Raw genomic sequence first — 16,197 nt, forward strand, 5'->3', positions numbered from 1 at the left:
CACTGTATCTGGCGTTGCCGGCCATGTTCTTGAATGAGTGAGAGATACTTGTACTCGCTGCTATTTGTGGCATGATGTTTACCTTAAATACTTGACACTCTGATTGAGGAGCAGACACATTACCACACTTGAGGTTGATGCCACCACCTCCACCTCCTTCCCCTTCCAGCTGCACTCCAGACAGAGTCGCCTGCTGCTGCTGCTCCTCCTCCTTCTCGTTCCTCCTCCCCCCCCATCTTGTGAGTGCCTTCTATTGTTTGATTTCATTGAAAGTCTACTATATATTGTTGTGGCTGTTGGCTATGGCTTTTGTTTAAATAATCACTTTTCATGCGTCGCAGTTTGTTGACGCTGCCGCCGTCGGCACCGCCTGTCTGTGGGGTGCACGGCCAGTGTCAGTGGCAGAGAGAGAGAGAGACAGATAGAGAGAGAAATGCACTAACCGACAACGCCTTCATGGCCATCAGTAACGTCATCGACATCGGCAATCGTTGGGGTCTCTGTGGGTCTCTCTCAACGCTAGAGCTTCTCTGCTCTGGAAGTGCATTAAACAGCCTTCAATGGCGCAATAATAAAACGTTTTTAAAGCAATGAAAAACAACACCCCACCGCACCATGCCATCCGATCCCATGCCATGCCATGCCCCACATTTGACCTCGATCTTTGCCACCACCACAGATTAACCGAAAGATTAAACAAAGACTTAACTTCTCTTTCTCTCTGTATGTTGCATCTGTTGCAGGGCCGTCACACAAAGACTGGACAATTGGCTGCCATAAAGGTGATGGATGTCACCGAGGACGAGGAGGAGGAGATCAAGCTGGAGATCAATGTGTTGAAGAAATACTCAAATCATCGCAACATTGCCACCTACTATGGGGCGTTCATCAAGAAATCTCCACCGGGAAAGGACGATCAGCTGTGGCTGGTGATGGAGTACTGTGGCGCTGGCTCCGTGACGGATCTGGTTAAATCCACCAAGGGACAGAGCCTCAAGGAGGAGTGGATCGCCTACATATGCCGCGAGATCCTGCGCGGCCTCAGCTACTTGCATTCGAACAAAGTCATCCATCGGGACATCAAGGGCCAGAATGTGCTCCTCACAGACAATGCGGAGGTGAAGCTGGTGGATTTTGGTGTCTCGGCGCAACTGGATCGCACGATAGGCAGAAGGAATACATTCATTGGTGAGTCAGAGCTCCAACTGGTGTCCACCCTGTGGATTATTAACTGCTAAACATCTCTCTCTCTCTCTCTTTCTGTTCTGTCGCTATGCAGGTACACCCTATTGGATGGCGCCGGAGGTCATTGCCTGCGACGAGAATCCCGATGCCACATACGACAATCGATCGGATCTGTGGTCGCTCGGCATCACTGCCTTGGAGATGGCTGAGTCACAGCCGCCGCTGTGCGATCTGCATCCGATGCGTGCCCTCTTCTTGATTCCGCGCAACTCGCCGCCGCGCCTCAAATCGAAGAAATGGTCCAAGAAATTCCATGGATTCATTGACACGGTGTTGGGTGAGTCATCCGTCCATCTGCCTGCAAGGGAATCCCTGGCCTGGCTAATCGAGTGCCGCTTTCTTCTACATTTACAGTGAAGGACTACCATCAGCGGCCTTATACCGAGAATCTGCTGAAGCATGGCTTCATCAAGGATCAGCCGACGGACCGGCAAGTGCGCATCCAGCTGAAGGACCACATCGATCGCTGCAAGAAGCGCAAGCAGGAGAAGGAGCGCGAGGACTATCGCTACTCGGGCAGCGACAACGACGACGATGAGCCGCAGCTGGCGGGCGAGCATAGCTCCATTGTCCAGGCCCCGGGCGGCGACACCTTGCGCCGCAACTTCCAGCAGATCCAGGAGGGCCGTCTCGCGGCCGAACAGCAGCAGCAGCATCACCAGCTGATGGCCCATGCCCATGCGCAGGCAGCGGCCGACCATGCAGCCGCCCAGGCCCAGTTGCACCAGCAACAGCAGCGACAGGCAGCCGCGGCGGCGGCGGCGGCAGCAGCAGAGGCACATGCAGCAGCGGCATTTGCAGCGCAACAGGCACAGGCGCAGGCAGCGGCAGCCGCGCAACAGCAGCAGCAGCAGCAACAACAGCAGCAGGCACAGGCGCAACAGCCGCAGGCGAATCGACAGCAGAAACCGCCATCGGTAGGAGAAGTGGGATCCCTCTATCCCTGTCCCTTTAGTAGCCTCGATTTAATCCGATTTGAATTCTCCTTTGGCTCTGTAGCGCCAGCAGATCGAGGAGCCAGGTCCGCCGGCACGTCCACAAATACCACAGCGTCTGATTGTGGTGCCAGATCCACCGCATGCCAATCGGCCATTGCCACCGACCCCGAAGTGCGGCGGAGGAGGAGGCGATCAGCCAGCGGGTCAGACGCCACAGCAGCAGCAGCGCAACTCGCAGAATAACTTCAAGCCATCGGTGCGTATCGGTAGCAGGAGATTAACGCGGAGAGGCTGCTGATAACAGCTGCTCCTCTCTGGGGGGGGGAGGAAGGTCTTTCTAGAGCAATGACACTTGCAAAAGAAGAGCTCCAGAGAGGGGGGAGCTCCTCCCTAGAGGAAACATACAGAGATCCCTCCTTTGGATAGAATATTCATACATATATCTGCATATCCCCCCCGTAATGTTGCGTCCCCCCATTCAGAAGTAGTTTCGATTTTTATGTTTCGCTCATAAGTAATCCCCCAATTTCTTATTCTTCTTTTATTTTCATGTATTTTGTGCGCCTACATATATATATATATATATAATATCTATATAAATCTCTCGATTTATGATTTCAACTCATCAATTTCCCCCCGTTGCCGTCGTTCGTATCGTAAATCCAACGTATGATTTTCATTCAAACAAAACACACAACAACAAAATACACAAAACATTATAAAAACACACACACAAATAAAACAACAACAACAACCACAACAGTTACCACCAAGGAGACCTGAGGTATGTCTGTCCAACGACTTTCCGCTGAGGAAGCCGCCGCCTGTTGCATTTGTTCTTCTGTTTTCCTTTTTTGCGTTTAACTGCTTGAATTTTCCTATATACATATATATAGTGTACATTTCCATTGATGTGTGCAGTGCGTTAGAGAACTGCAGTTGGGGCTAGATTCAAGCGATCTGCACATAAATAAATGATTGTAAAATTATACAAAAAATTCAATTCAAATTCAATAATTCAGATATTCTGATTTAATGGATCGCTTTGAATATCCCACACTCAAAAGTTCTACAATGCACTTCATATAATGATTGTTTTCCATCCATCTGTAAAACCCTAAAACCACAAATCCCCTCCTATCCCAACCAACGTTTTGAAATCAAATTCGAAATTCATGTACAACTTTATATGGAGGTACAAAAAATATAAAATAAAATAAAACACTTTTGCACGTGCCACTAATACCACTTTTTAAACCCCAACCCAAATGATATCAAATTGATCCACAAACTAACCAAAAAAGTAGCAGAGACTGGTGTTGATTTTAAACTAACTTTAAATTGAGTTTTCTGTGTGATTCTAAGACCGCAGTTTTGGAATCAACTAAAGATCTAACGAGAACAATGTTTGCCGTCCACTAACGAAGCTTTCTAATCGAATCTACTGTTCCATTCCATGCAACGATCAAAGATTATAGAACACATTTGAAGAAACAAATGTAACGAAGAGAATGAGTTTTATAATCACTGCACTGATTTTTCTGCATCTGAAGCTAAATTTCTAATCGAATCTTTTTGCTCCCGTAATGAAATAATTATCTTCCTGATTGCCTAAACATTTCTAACCGAATCGAATCTCTGTAGCCCACAAATCTGTTCTTTATGCGGACGAAAGTTTTGCTAGCTTTCTGTATCTATAAGAAAGAACTCTTATGTTGAAGGAAAACCAATCTAATTCTCAATTATATTTCGTTCCCCCATGCCCCAAAAACAAAACAAAACAAAAACTGTGGTATTATGTGCAATCTACACACACAAACACACGACACACACACACACACGACACACTACATCACACACACGAACATAAACACACGAAAATCCTCCAAAAAAAAATGTTGTCCAAACAAATCGAAAACAAAAAAAACCGAAAACAACCGAAAACCGAAACAAAACAAATGTACTATATAAAACTGTAGGATCATTTGGATGTGTTAGCAGCACAATTAAATGAATTGGGCGTGGTCTCCTCCCAACAGCCGCAGCCACAGACAGCAGCAACAGCAGCCGGAGGTGCAGCCGGTGCAGGGGTACAGCAGCAGGCGGCCCAACCAGAGGCGCCACCACGCAACAATCGGGGGTCCAGTTCCGCTTCGGGTGGTGGAGGAGTAGGATCATCCGCATCGAAGCCAGCCGCCGTACTGCCGCAGCAGTCCAACAATCATCTGGGACAGCCCGTGAATCCGTTGGATCCATTGGACAGCAGCGATTCGGACAGCGAGCCGGATGAGCCGAACGATCGGGCCCGGAATGATGGCACTCTGTTGGCCAGCGATCCGCCCAAGCCGCTGTAAGTACCACACACACAAAGAAGGGGGCGTGAAAAACAAAACAAAATAAAGAAAGAAAAGCATTTGCAAGTAGATCACGTATCAATCATCTCTCTATCTCTCTCTCTCTGGATACTAACCCAAACTTCACTACATTCTTGTCTCTCACTTGTTTAAACAATCCATTTTACACCCTACACCTTGAAACGATCCCAATTGAAACTCACTTCCATTACAAAAACCACCAAAAAACCACACCAAAAAACCACACCAAAAACCACACCGAAAACCCACCTAAAATAACCTGCCATCAAAATTCACACTATACCCACACCAAAACCAACAAAATCCCATCAAAAATCCACCTCAAACACATTAAAATCCTATATCAATCCACCAAAAACACTCACATGAAACCCACCTGAAATCCCTTTCCCAATCCCATTCATTTTCATTCATCAACAAAACGATTTGCCGCCCCTTTTTTGTTTGTTTTTCGTTTGGTTTTCCGTTTTGTTCAGACCCGAATTTTCATATAGGCCTGGCCTGGGACCCGTCTCCGAGGATGGCAATACGACAACGCCGCTTGGCAGCCATGGAAGCGGAGGACCGCCCAACCGGCCACTGCCCCCAACGCCCGACGACGATGATCAGGCAGGAGATCGTACGCTGATCATGAAGCGCGTAAGTACTGCTAAAATAAGTGGAAAACAATCCGAGAAAACCGATCTATACTTTCTTTATTTCAACATATATACGTACGATACGGTATATGAGTATGATTCTATCGTTTTAGTTTAGTTTTTAGTTTCGTATTGATTTAAATGAAGAAAATGAGATCTAAAATGAATATCGGGGGTGAAATCAGTGGAAGATATAGGACAGGCCCCCCCCGCCCCCGAGTCGTTAATGCGATTGTACAAATTGTAAACTATAGCTTTTGTAGGGTTAAAGGAGCCAATCAATCTAATCAATCCAACAATCAAAACAATCAATGAAGCGTAATATAAATCTAAGTTTTTTCTACTTTTGACTTTTGGTTGCGGTTTTCCTTTTTAGATACAACTTTTTTCAAAACAGTTTTTTAATTTTTTTCATTTAAGGTTTAGCTTAAAATATATATTTCTCTTTTACTTACTAAATTTTTATCAGAAATAATTTTATTAATTTTATAATTAATTTCTCTATATATATTTTTGAGTAATTTTTATTATGGCGTAAAAAACAGTGTGAAATCTTTTTCGTGAATTATTCTTTTGAAACAAATTTTGATTTTATTGTGTGTAAAAATATTTATCGTATCCTGATTGAGCAAAAAATGTGTGATGTTTGCATCTATGAAATAATATACATATGTATTTCTGTATTTATCCGTATCTACATAAATATATCTATCTATCCATCTATCTATATATATGCACTGGTGCGCATAGAATGTTTTACACCGATCGAAGCAAATCGAATGTTGTATATATACATATATAGAAAAAGTATTGCACCCCAAAAACCAAGACAAAAAAAATACAAAAAAATCGATATCTCACACAGATACAATACACTCACACACACACTCGCATAAACATACATATAGTATATACCTACATCCATGTCTATAGAATGGAGAGAAGATGATCTTTTCGAGAAGGAGAATTCATGAAAAATGTTACATGCTGTTGTGGTGGGGTGGGGCATAGAATCCTCCCTTTAGATCCAATATTTAATCGCCTCTAAGTATGCAACAGACAACAACAAACAAAAACCAAAATACTAAACACACAAATTCTTCTCTTGCGCTGCTACTTACAACAACAACCAACCAACAAAAACAACAACAACAACTACTACTCCTACCCGAAACAACCCCCCTTCGATAAACCCCCCGATCCATGCAACAAACACACACACACAACAGAAACTCGAACAGAATATAAATCGCCTGCAAAAGTCGGCATCCGCTGCCGCTGTGCCACGAAAGGAGGAGGCAAAGCTGCTCAGGGACTGGGACTTTGATCGATTCTTTTCGAAGAGCGGAGCGGGCAGCACCAGCAATGGAGCGGCAGCACCAGTAGCAGCACCACGTGGCAGTGGCAGAGCCAGCGGTGGCAGTGGAAGTGGAAGCAGTGGCAGCCCCACAACGACGGCCAGCCTCACTCGTAGCTCGCAACAGAGCACGCTCAAGGTGGAGACGAAGCTGCAGAGGGCCAGTGTGGCGGAGGCCATCACCAGGCCAGTGCCCAGGGGCTATCAGCCGCTGAAGGGTGCAGGTGCAGGTGCAGGCGCTGGCGCTGGCGCAGGCACAGGTGCCACAAGTATTGCCAAAGAACGGGGAACTGCCGCTGGAGCCGCAAGCAGCAGCACTTCAAAGTCGCAGCACAAACGCCAGGAGTCGGACTCCAAGCTGCCGATGAATTTTGTGCGCAGCTTTAGGCGTGAGAACTCTGACTTCTTTCCGCTAACCAAACGCCACTCTGCAGTGCTGAGTGGCACCACCAGCAGCAACAACAGCAGCAGCAGCAACAGCGGCGGCACAGCCTCCACACAGCAGCTGCAGTCGCCACAAATGGTTCAAGCCAACCAGCGAGCCAGTGCCATGTACCAAAGGAACAGCATTTACAACAGCAGCAGCAGTGCCACAGCCAGTGGCAGCAGCAAGAGCAAGACCACCTCTCCAGCAGCAGCAGGAGCAGGAGCAGTGGCTGCCAAGTCGGGAGCAGGAACTCCTGCCACTCCTGCCACCAAATCCAGTTGGGCGAATCTTGATTTCTTGCGTCCGCGTCGCGAAAAGACTGAATCCGTCATTGTGTTGCAGAATGCTGCATCACGAGCGCATCAGCAGCAACAGCAGCAACAGCAGCAGCAGGCGCAACAGCAACAGCAGCAGGTGCAACAGCAGCAGCAGCAGCAGGTAAACGTTCTCAGCTCGCACAAACAAACAAACAAACAACAACTCCAACAATCAACCTTCAGAAAAGGCAAACAAACATTTATTTGAAAAGCTGCTACACCACAAAAAAAAAAACAAGAAAAAAAAACCAAAAGCATATATCGTTCTTCCATTCCAATTGTGTTTTGTCTTGGCGCCAGAAATGTAAACGTAAACCAAACCCAAACTACTTAAAAAAAAAAACAAAAACAACAAAAATGTTTTAAATTTACCATCGCTCGCTTTCTTCCATACTCACCCAACACAACACCACACACTCGACACACCACACCACCAGGCTCGAACACGCACCTGCGATACCGCTGGCACTCGTATTGTTAACAACATTTGCACTAACTGCCTCGTAAATAACACTCAAACACACACACACAAACACGCATCTGTTCCTAATCAAAAACGATGGAAAATTCTGTGGGGAAACAATCGTTCAAGAACCAGAAAATGCTACACCCTTGCATATTCATTTTTCATATTTACTGCTGCTTGTTGAGACTTTCGCTTATAATTTAGTTATTATCAGAGAAAAGTTAAATTTCCCCTCAAACGATAATTCCAGTCATGGTGATCTAGTACATTAGAAAATTGACATTTCCTGTCATCTATGGGTATTACGCAGCAGCAGAAATGCTGTGTAAAGTTACAGAAATACAACTTGAAAACTGAGGGACTTTCGTGCATTAAAACAGACAGAAATACGGACGAACATTGACTAAGATTACTCTCTCAGTTTTGTTGATAACGAGGGGCATTGCTGCATTACGCGCGGAACTATTCGACTTTCTTAACACCCTCTGCAAGGGGTATAATAAGGCAAAACTCATTTCGTATTATGTGTTCACATATTGTTGCATATATTAACTCGTATCTTTTCATTGCTTGAGCATGTTTTGGTTTTTATTTGATTTATTTTGGAATATTTAATGCATTTTTCATTTGTATGATCATTGTAAGATTTAAGCTACATCCCCCAGAACCCTAATTAAGTCTCTAATCTCTAATACTAAGCGTATTTGGGCTAATGTGCACTTAATCGATTGCTTTCCAACTGGTGAACAGTCTCTAGTCTGTGGTTAAAGTCAATAAACAAATGTACTTAACTTTAATCGCAAACACACAAATAAGAAGCAAAATTATCGAATGCTAATGAGATGTGATCCATTCAATAGAATAGAGTAGTGCAGGTTGAAGTTTTTTCTATACTTTTATCTGCTTGAAATCTTTGATTCCTAAATATATTCATTTGAGGGTGGGTTTTAGTGGGTTCTAGTGAGAATAGTGAGAGTTTAATTTAATTTGGATTTGGTGTGGATGATTTTTGTAAGAGTATTAATTGTTTGTTTCTAACTTTGAGATTTTCTACGGTGGTTAAAAATTTGATAGTTTGTATTAGAGATAACCAAAGATTATAGAACACATAAACCACACATCATACGAGTATTATGTGTGCATGGCTGACTAACAGACACGAAGAGGAAAAGCTTACGCTATCAATCCCTTCGTTTGACTTCTTACCTCACGTTTTGCCACCGCAGATCATCTATGCCATTTCTATGTTCTATAATCTTTGATTAGTACAGATAACCTATACAGTGGAATCTCTATCACTGCCAGTTTTAACTACATATGTAAATTATCCTGCTGTTGTGCTCTGCTCTCTGTAATATCATCTTCAACCAAAAATTCTACTGCTTAATGCTACAAAATTGTTTTAAAGCTTTTCTGTGCAAAGACGAAACTTGAAAATCAATTTAAAAAAAAAATCAATTAAAAGTTTGCTGGTTTGGTAAATGAATGAAAAGTGAATTAAGAAAAGAAAATATACGCCTATACGCCCTCCCAAACCCGCCCCCAAAACCACCTCGAATTGTTCTTGCAACTTGAGCAACGTTTGCCTGCTGAGTGCCGCGCGGAATGTGTTGCTGCCCCCCCTCGATTTGATCCACATAGTTTAAGTGCTTTACATGTCTAGCTTTAAAACAATTTTGAAACCATACCAAAAGAAAGAGAGAGAGAGAGAGAGTACTACGTACATATATGTATTAGATTGTAAGCTCTATGAAATAGTAAATGGATATTACACGCACAAGCCACCCACCCAACCGCACACACACTCTCTCCGTTCGACTATATCTTTATATATATCTGTATATCCATGCGAGGCTTTCGTAGAAGAAGGGGACCTATCCACCATATCCATTTGGCGACCTTCAGTGTCTCTCATTGGCATTCATTTATTTTGTGCTGCTACGTTCTTCGTTTTTTGATTCATTTGTTGTTTCTTATATCTGTTCGTTACTCCTCCTACTCAATCTATCTGTTTATCTATCTATCTATCCTCCCATAGACATTCTCTATAACCCCCCCCACCCCCATCCCCACTACCTAATTTCATTTTCAACCTCTATTCGAACCCCCTCAAAGTGTGTTTTACTTTGCTCTATACTAAACTGATTTTTGTTCCATCTTTCCGTCCCATCAGAATCGTGGAGTTGGCGGAGTAGGAGGCAGCGGCGGCGGCGGCGGCGGTTGCAGCAGCGGAGTTGCAGCCGATGGCAGCGTTTTGGGGACACCCGGAACCCGGACCAGCAGCGTACTGCCCGATCTGCTTAGCCAGGCATCGCCGGCCACACCGCCACGCCATGACAAATCATCCAGTGAGGAGGTGAGTAATACCAACAATAATCATACATACATATCATATATGGGCAATAAATATCATACTTTTGTGTGTTCTACTACCTCGTTGTACTTTTTGTTTTTAATTGATTATTTCATTGTGTTCGTAACCTTTGTGAGTCCTTACCTTATTTATGACTTGTCTTAATATCGCTGTCTGTTCCGAATCGTCGCGATCCACATTGCCATATCGAGTCATGCGCATTGTCTTTGTCTTTGTCATCAGAATCTTGTCCACAGATGGGAAGCGTTTTAAAGTACAAAGTACCTCCGATTAGATAAGAAATGATCAGTGCCAGTTCTTAAATTAATGCGAAAGTTGAGGAACTACATGAGGGAATCGTAGACTAAAACGTGAATGTAGAAAGGAGATTAGGAATCGCCATAGAGTTCCAAGTATTTGCACTTTTAAAGATTTCCCCTTATCCATACTGCACAGTGGTTCGATTACCTACTAACATGTAAACTCAAAAACGATATGTACTTTTTTTTTAGTATTCCCTTCCCATATTTTGTTTACATTTTGTGATCCTCAAACCCCACTAAAAAATACCCATAACCCCGTAACTAATTCCCAAAATCAATGGACGAGAATAGCATAAAAATAAACATACATACATACATACATACTTATTTGAAAATATATATTTCTTTGACGTGGGAGCAAAGTTTCATTATGAAGAGAGTGTAAAACAATGAATTGGTCGACAATTTTTAGAAAAGTATTTAAAAGTAAATTTGCATGAAGCATGATATTAAACAAAATATAGTAAAAATCTAAATTAAAACCAAAAAAAAAAATCAAAGAATGTTTAACCCCCCAAAAATTTAAAAATAGAAAAAAAAAAACACAGCGTTTAAACAAATTTCTTCTTCTTAATTGTGCTTTGTCTTTCCGCAACGTTTGAGCTGATGGCCACTACGATATATTCTAACCAATTACAAATCAATTACCAATCAAATACCAAACAAACAAAACATTACAATAGTAAGTATATGAAATAAACAAAACAAAACGAAACAAAACAAAACCAAAACCCCTAAAAACAAAAACAAAACCAACAAAAAAGCATAGCTATAGCTCCCAAAAAAATACTCTTCTTTTGTATAATTTTACTCTCTTTACTCCCAACATTTTGCTACCAAACAAATACAAAGAAAATACATTTGTGTATACATTACATAGCTTATAGACTTTATATATTTCTCAATCGTCAATTCATTTTCACAATGTGCCTGCCACATTCCCTCTGTTTGTGTATCTTATAAGTTCTTTCAAATGGCAAAAGGGAATTCCCCCCCCATACAATTATCTGCACTATAGGAATGCCTTTCAGTTTCAGTTCCAGTTACTTCTCCTTCTCTCCTCTGTACATACAATGCCATCTCTTTTTGATATCAATTTCACATATTATTATTTACCATTGGAGTGCTGTATGTGGCCCACTGTACGGGCTGTCATTGTCACTAACATTTCGTCAACAGCAGATCTGCCTACACACATACCCAAATCTACTGGGGAAAATATATCCCAAAAGATTTTTATTTCTTTTACACACACAACATAATTACGCTCAATATTTGTATACCATTGGCCTCAGGGGAAAGACTAAACACATATCCATTTTATATATTATTTAACATTTTCACGTTTCCACAAACTGTTAACAAGAATGAGATTCCTTTTTTTTTTGGCTATAGTTTCAATTGTAATTATTCGTTAGTTTAAGCATTCCTTAACCCACACAAACCACACGAACCCACACAAACCACACGAACCCACACACTCGCATCCACACCTTTGTAATGCACACCACACACGCACAAAGAAACATCCCAACACCCCAAAAGCATGTTGTAATTTATTTAATAAACTTTATTCTTTTTTTACATCTCCAGACTAATTTCAATTTTTTCTTTGCACTTTTTCTATTTTTCTTTTTCTCTATATAATTACCAAATAAAAACAAACAAAAAATCAATCAATATAAACAAATCAAACAAATAATCGTTAATCGAATCAAATCGAATCGAAAATCGTATATCGATATCACGCAGTATCAAGCGGCCATCAGTTCATCCGTGCATTCCACGCCATCGAAATCGTTTATCGCTAGCAGCGGCAACGGAGCCGTCGGTGGCCATGGCCTTGGGGGTGGTAGCGTCGTCGGTGGTGTGATTATTAGCAGCAGCAATAATTCGCCACAGTCGACGATATCGCTTGCCTCGTCCTCGTCGAATTCGCGACAGAACTCGCCAAAGAATTCGATCAGTAAGACGCGTTCCTCCAGCAGTATTACTAATTTATTGCACAAATCTGCTTCTTCCTCCTCTGCGAACATACACCATCTGACGCCATGCTCGTCGACCTCATCGAATGCCCCGCTATCGGCCTCGTCGATCGCCCACTTGCCACCGCACGCGTACGCGCTGCAACAGAAACAACGCAGTTTCCTTACCTTCGGTTTCGGGGCCGGCGGCTCCGGCCCGTCGCGTCGTGAGTCGCACGTGAATGTCAATGTGACGCCCACCTCTCACGAGGCGGCCAACGATACGCCCGAGATCCGTAAGTATAAGAAGCGCTTCAATTCGGAGATACTCTGTGCGGCGCTATGGGGTGTCAATTTGCTGATTGGCACAGAGAATGGCCTGATGCTGCTCGATCGTTCCGGCCAGGGGAAGGTAAGAACATCATTATAGTACATAGGACTCGAACTACATGGAAACTATACGCTAATACACTAATGCATTGATTTGCAGGTCTATCAACTCATCTCAAGACGCCGCTTCCAGCAAATGGAAGTGCTAGAGGGTCAAAACATATTGGTTACCATATCCGGCAAGAAGAATCGCGTGCGTGTCTACTACTTGTCCTGGCTTAAGTCGAAAATCTTGCGCACCGATGGACTCTCCGATGTGAGTCCGAGCCGAATATCCCCAACGGAATGTGTATTTGTAATTTGTATGTTTAATCCGATAGCAAGTGGAGCGTCGCAATGGCTGGATTAATGTGGGTGATCTACAAGGTGCTGTACATTTTAAGATTGTCAAATACGAAAGGATTAAGTTCCTAGTGATTGCATTAAAAGACTCTATTGAAATATATGCATGGGCTCCCAAACCATATCACAAATTTATGGCATTTAAGGTACGTCTCTCACTCTCTTTAAGTTTATTTTGTAATAACAATTTACATATGTTGATTTATCGTAGAATTTTGGTGAATTGGAACATCGCCCGCTTTTGGTCGATCTCACAATTGAAGATCAGTCGAGACTGAAGGTGATTTATGGCTCGGCCGAGGGTTTCCATGCGGTTGATTTGGATTCAGCTGAAGTATACGACATATATCTTCCCAAACATGTAAGCTTTAACCGACTGGGAGACGACATTCTTTGCCCGTGAATTAACCAATTACTTTCAGACTCAGGGTGCAATCATTCCGCATTGTATTGTGGCGCTTCCGAACTCCAATGGGATGCAACTGCTGCTGTGCTACGACAATGAAGGTGTCTATGTGAACACTGTGGGTCGTGTTTCCAAGAATATTGTCCTCCAGGCAAGTAGTACTACTCACATAGCGATAATCCGTTAACCATTGATTATGACTAACACTTGGTTTCTTTTGTTTTCATTTTGCAGTGGGGAGAGATGCCCACCTCAGTGGCATACATTGGCACTGGGCAAATAATGGGCTGGGGCAACAAAGCAATAGAGGTGAGTGTGCATTGAATAGAAATCCACTTTTAAATGGTTTTTAATGGCATACCGTTTGTTGTTGCAGATACGTTCCGTTGAGAGCGGCCATTTGGATGGTGTGTTTATGCACAAGAAGGCGCAGCGCTTGAAATTCCTTTGCGAGCGCAACGACAAAGTATTCTTCAGCAGTGCCAAAGGTGCTTCATCGTGTCAAATCTACTTTATGACGCTCAACAAGCCAGGCATGGCCAATTGGTAAAGCACTCTGCTCTGCTCTAATGATCTTGGCAGCCATCGATCGACCCAACCCAACCCAACCCAACCCAAAAGGCGATCGATTTGCTCAACCAGCAATGCATAAAACATTTTCTTCTTATTTTACAACAAAGCAACAAAATATCTAAAGAGAACATACACACCCACACAACACCCACACATAACGAAGATAATTAGTGAAGTTAAAAGTTAAGTGAGATGAGATGAGATAATGAAGATGAAAATGATATCCTATAGAGAAGAGAAACAATTCAAAACACCAACATTCATCACCACACCACAAACCACACAAACAATCATGAACTTGTGCTTATGAAAATTCACCACGACAACGTTTCAATTAGTAAATGTGCTAAGAAAACTCGATCCACTCGGAGGCGATGTGCGAAGCGAGCCTATATATATATATTAAAATAATCTATTTAATATTTAGAAACGAAAATGTCAAGCTCACTCGCAGAGGTTTTTTCGTCAGAACAGATCGGAAAGGAACGGAACGGAAACAGAAATCAACGATCTATATCCTTTCGATGATGTATGTATATTGACGTTACATAGCTGAACCCTGAGTCCCATAGATGGTGTGCTGCTATCCACTATCCAGATGGATCCACACACAATCGCAAACACACACAACCACACACACGATTCAAATCCATTTCAAATGTCGTTTCGAGTATGATTTCGCTTTCAAGTTAAACTTAAGTTGAAAAAAAAAAACAGGCAACGCAGCAACCGAAAATACACATATGTATATCGAATTTTTGCAATGGAAAACCACGTATATATATATAGTATATATTAATGAATAAATATATGCAATTAGTTTTTGTTCTTGGTATTATCAAATAGAATTTATTTGTGCGTTTCTGATTAATGAAAGTGTGGAAAGCAGAGGGAAATTTATTGTCTGTATGCTCATTTTTATGGAGAACAAAGCAAAGCAAAGCAAAATAAAAAAACGCCATTGTAAAAACTAAGTGATAAAAACAAAGTAAAAAAAATTAAATAATATTAGAGCAGAACGAATGTTATAAGCCGCAGCCGGAGCAATTATAACTGATTTAATGTAAAATAAAGCCGAAAGCAACACAAACAAAACAATGCTTACAACAATTGATGGATAATTAATGTAATTGAAAGAAATGACGGATGCACCATGACGTTTATAAGGAGAGCGCTACCTTATAATAAAACCAATTGGAAGGGAATTACAAACGAGAAATTAGTTAAGATGCATTTTTTACTGAACTTTTATACAGAGCAATGAAAATGAGAAAAACTAAAAACAAGGAAGAAACGAAGCTAATCGAATTGAATCGGGTAGAAGAAGAGAAGCATAAATTAAACCAAAATTCTATAAATCGTAGCATGTTAACAATGATAAAAACCAATTAACAAACAATCTCCTTCGCTTGTTGTACTGTGGGTGCATTTCCTTTGTGTTTTTAACAAGCTTCAATATTAAAAGTGGTCACGTTGCAATATATCTGAATATCTCTAATTTCCCCACACAATGAATGGATTATTTTCAAATATTTTAAATTAGATGGAGTCTAGTTTTTGTGTTGTTTTCTTAAATATCTCTCAACCTACATCCCTCCCTCCCTCGATTCCTCCAACACACAGCAAAAGGAATCGGAACGTAGTACACACCGTCTCATTATGAAATATTATATTTAAAATATTGTTTGTTTTTGTGTTATGAAAATGATTGTATTGTATGTCCCATTACCCCGTATCTAATAATGTTCATCAAAACGAAATGGAAAACAAAGCTGCACTAAAATGCAAATCTAAAAAACAGCAGAAAAGCAAATGAATAAAAGAATTAGTAATAAATGCTTACTTTATTTCTAAAATAAAACAAGTAAAATGATACAGAAATGAATGTAAATCTAATTATTATATATATATAATCTCAAAATTAAAAAGAAAAAACTATATGGAGCGTGGTTTAATTTATTAGTTTCAAGTATTTGGTGTCTGATCCCAGTCGGGCAGCGAGTCTCAATATCACCTGGCAATACCTAAACTACAAATCTACACACCTTGCTATGAATCGCCTTTTGGCTGCCCTGATTTATTA

The 16,197-nt window shown here is 41.7% G+C and overlaps 1 protein-coding gene across 4 annotated transcripts in view; it reads left to right on the plus strand.

Moving 5' to 3' along the window:
- Positions 1–15,085, plus strand: part of LOC111077369 (serine/threonine-protein kinase mig-15) — a 36,227-nt gene extending 21,142 nt beyond the window's left edge. The window contains exons 3-19 of one of the 4 annotated variants that reach the window (XM_022371618.2): positions 744–1,188; positions 1,280–1,522; positions 1,600–2,033; positions 2,088–2,162; positions 2,245–2,439; positions 2,947–2,967; positions 4,163–4,533; positions 5,053–5,197; positions 6,426–7,418; positions 9,937–10,119; positions 12,573–12,815; positions 12,894–13,049; positions 13,114–13,281; positions 13,347–13,496; positions 13,564–13,692; positions 13,776–13,850; positions 13,918–15,085. In XM_022371618.2, the coding sequence (XP_022227310.2) occupies positions 744–1,188; positions 1,280–1,522; positions 1,600–2,033; positions 2,088–2,162; positions 2,245–2,439; positions 2,947–2,967; positions 4,163–4,533; positions 5,053–5,197; positions 6,426–7,418; positions 9,937–10,119; positions 12,573–12,815; positions 12,894–13,049; positions 13,114–13,281; positions 13,347–13,496; positions 13,564–13,692; positions 13,776–13,850; positions 13,918–14,091 (4,200 nt within the window). In that variant the 3' untranslated portion in view covers positions 14,092–15,085. Of the gene's footprint in view, positions 1–743; positions 1,189–1,279; positions 1,523–1,599; positions 2,034–2,087; positions 2,163–2,244; positions 2,440–2,946; positions 2,968–4,162; positions 4,534–5,052; positions 5,198–6,425; positions 7,419–9,936; positions 10,120–12,191; positions 12,816–12,893; positions 13,050–13,113; positions 13,282–13,346; positions 13,497–13,557; positions 13,693–13,775; positions 13,851–13,917 lie in introns of all 4 variants that reach the window. The other 3 variants (XM_022371617.2, XM_022371620.2, XM_022371619.2) reach the window with 3 other exon arrangements.
- Positions 15,086–16,197: the final 1,112 nt, after the last annotated feature.

Source organism: Drosophila obscura, unplaced genomic scaffold, assembly GCF_018151105.1.
Source record: "Drosophila obscura isolate BZ-5 IFL unplaced genomic scaffold, ASM1815110v1 contig_1, whole genome shotgun sequence".
Classification (NCBI taxonomy): Eukaryota; Metazoa; Arthropoda; class Insecta; order Diptera; family Drosophilidae; genus Drosophila; species Drosophila obscura.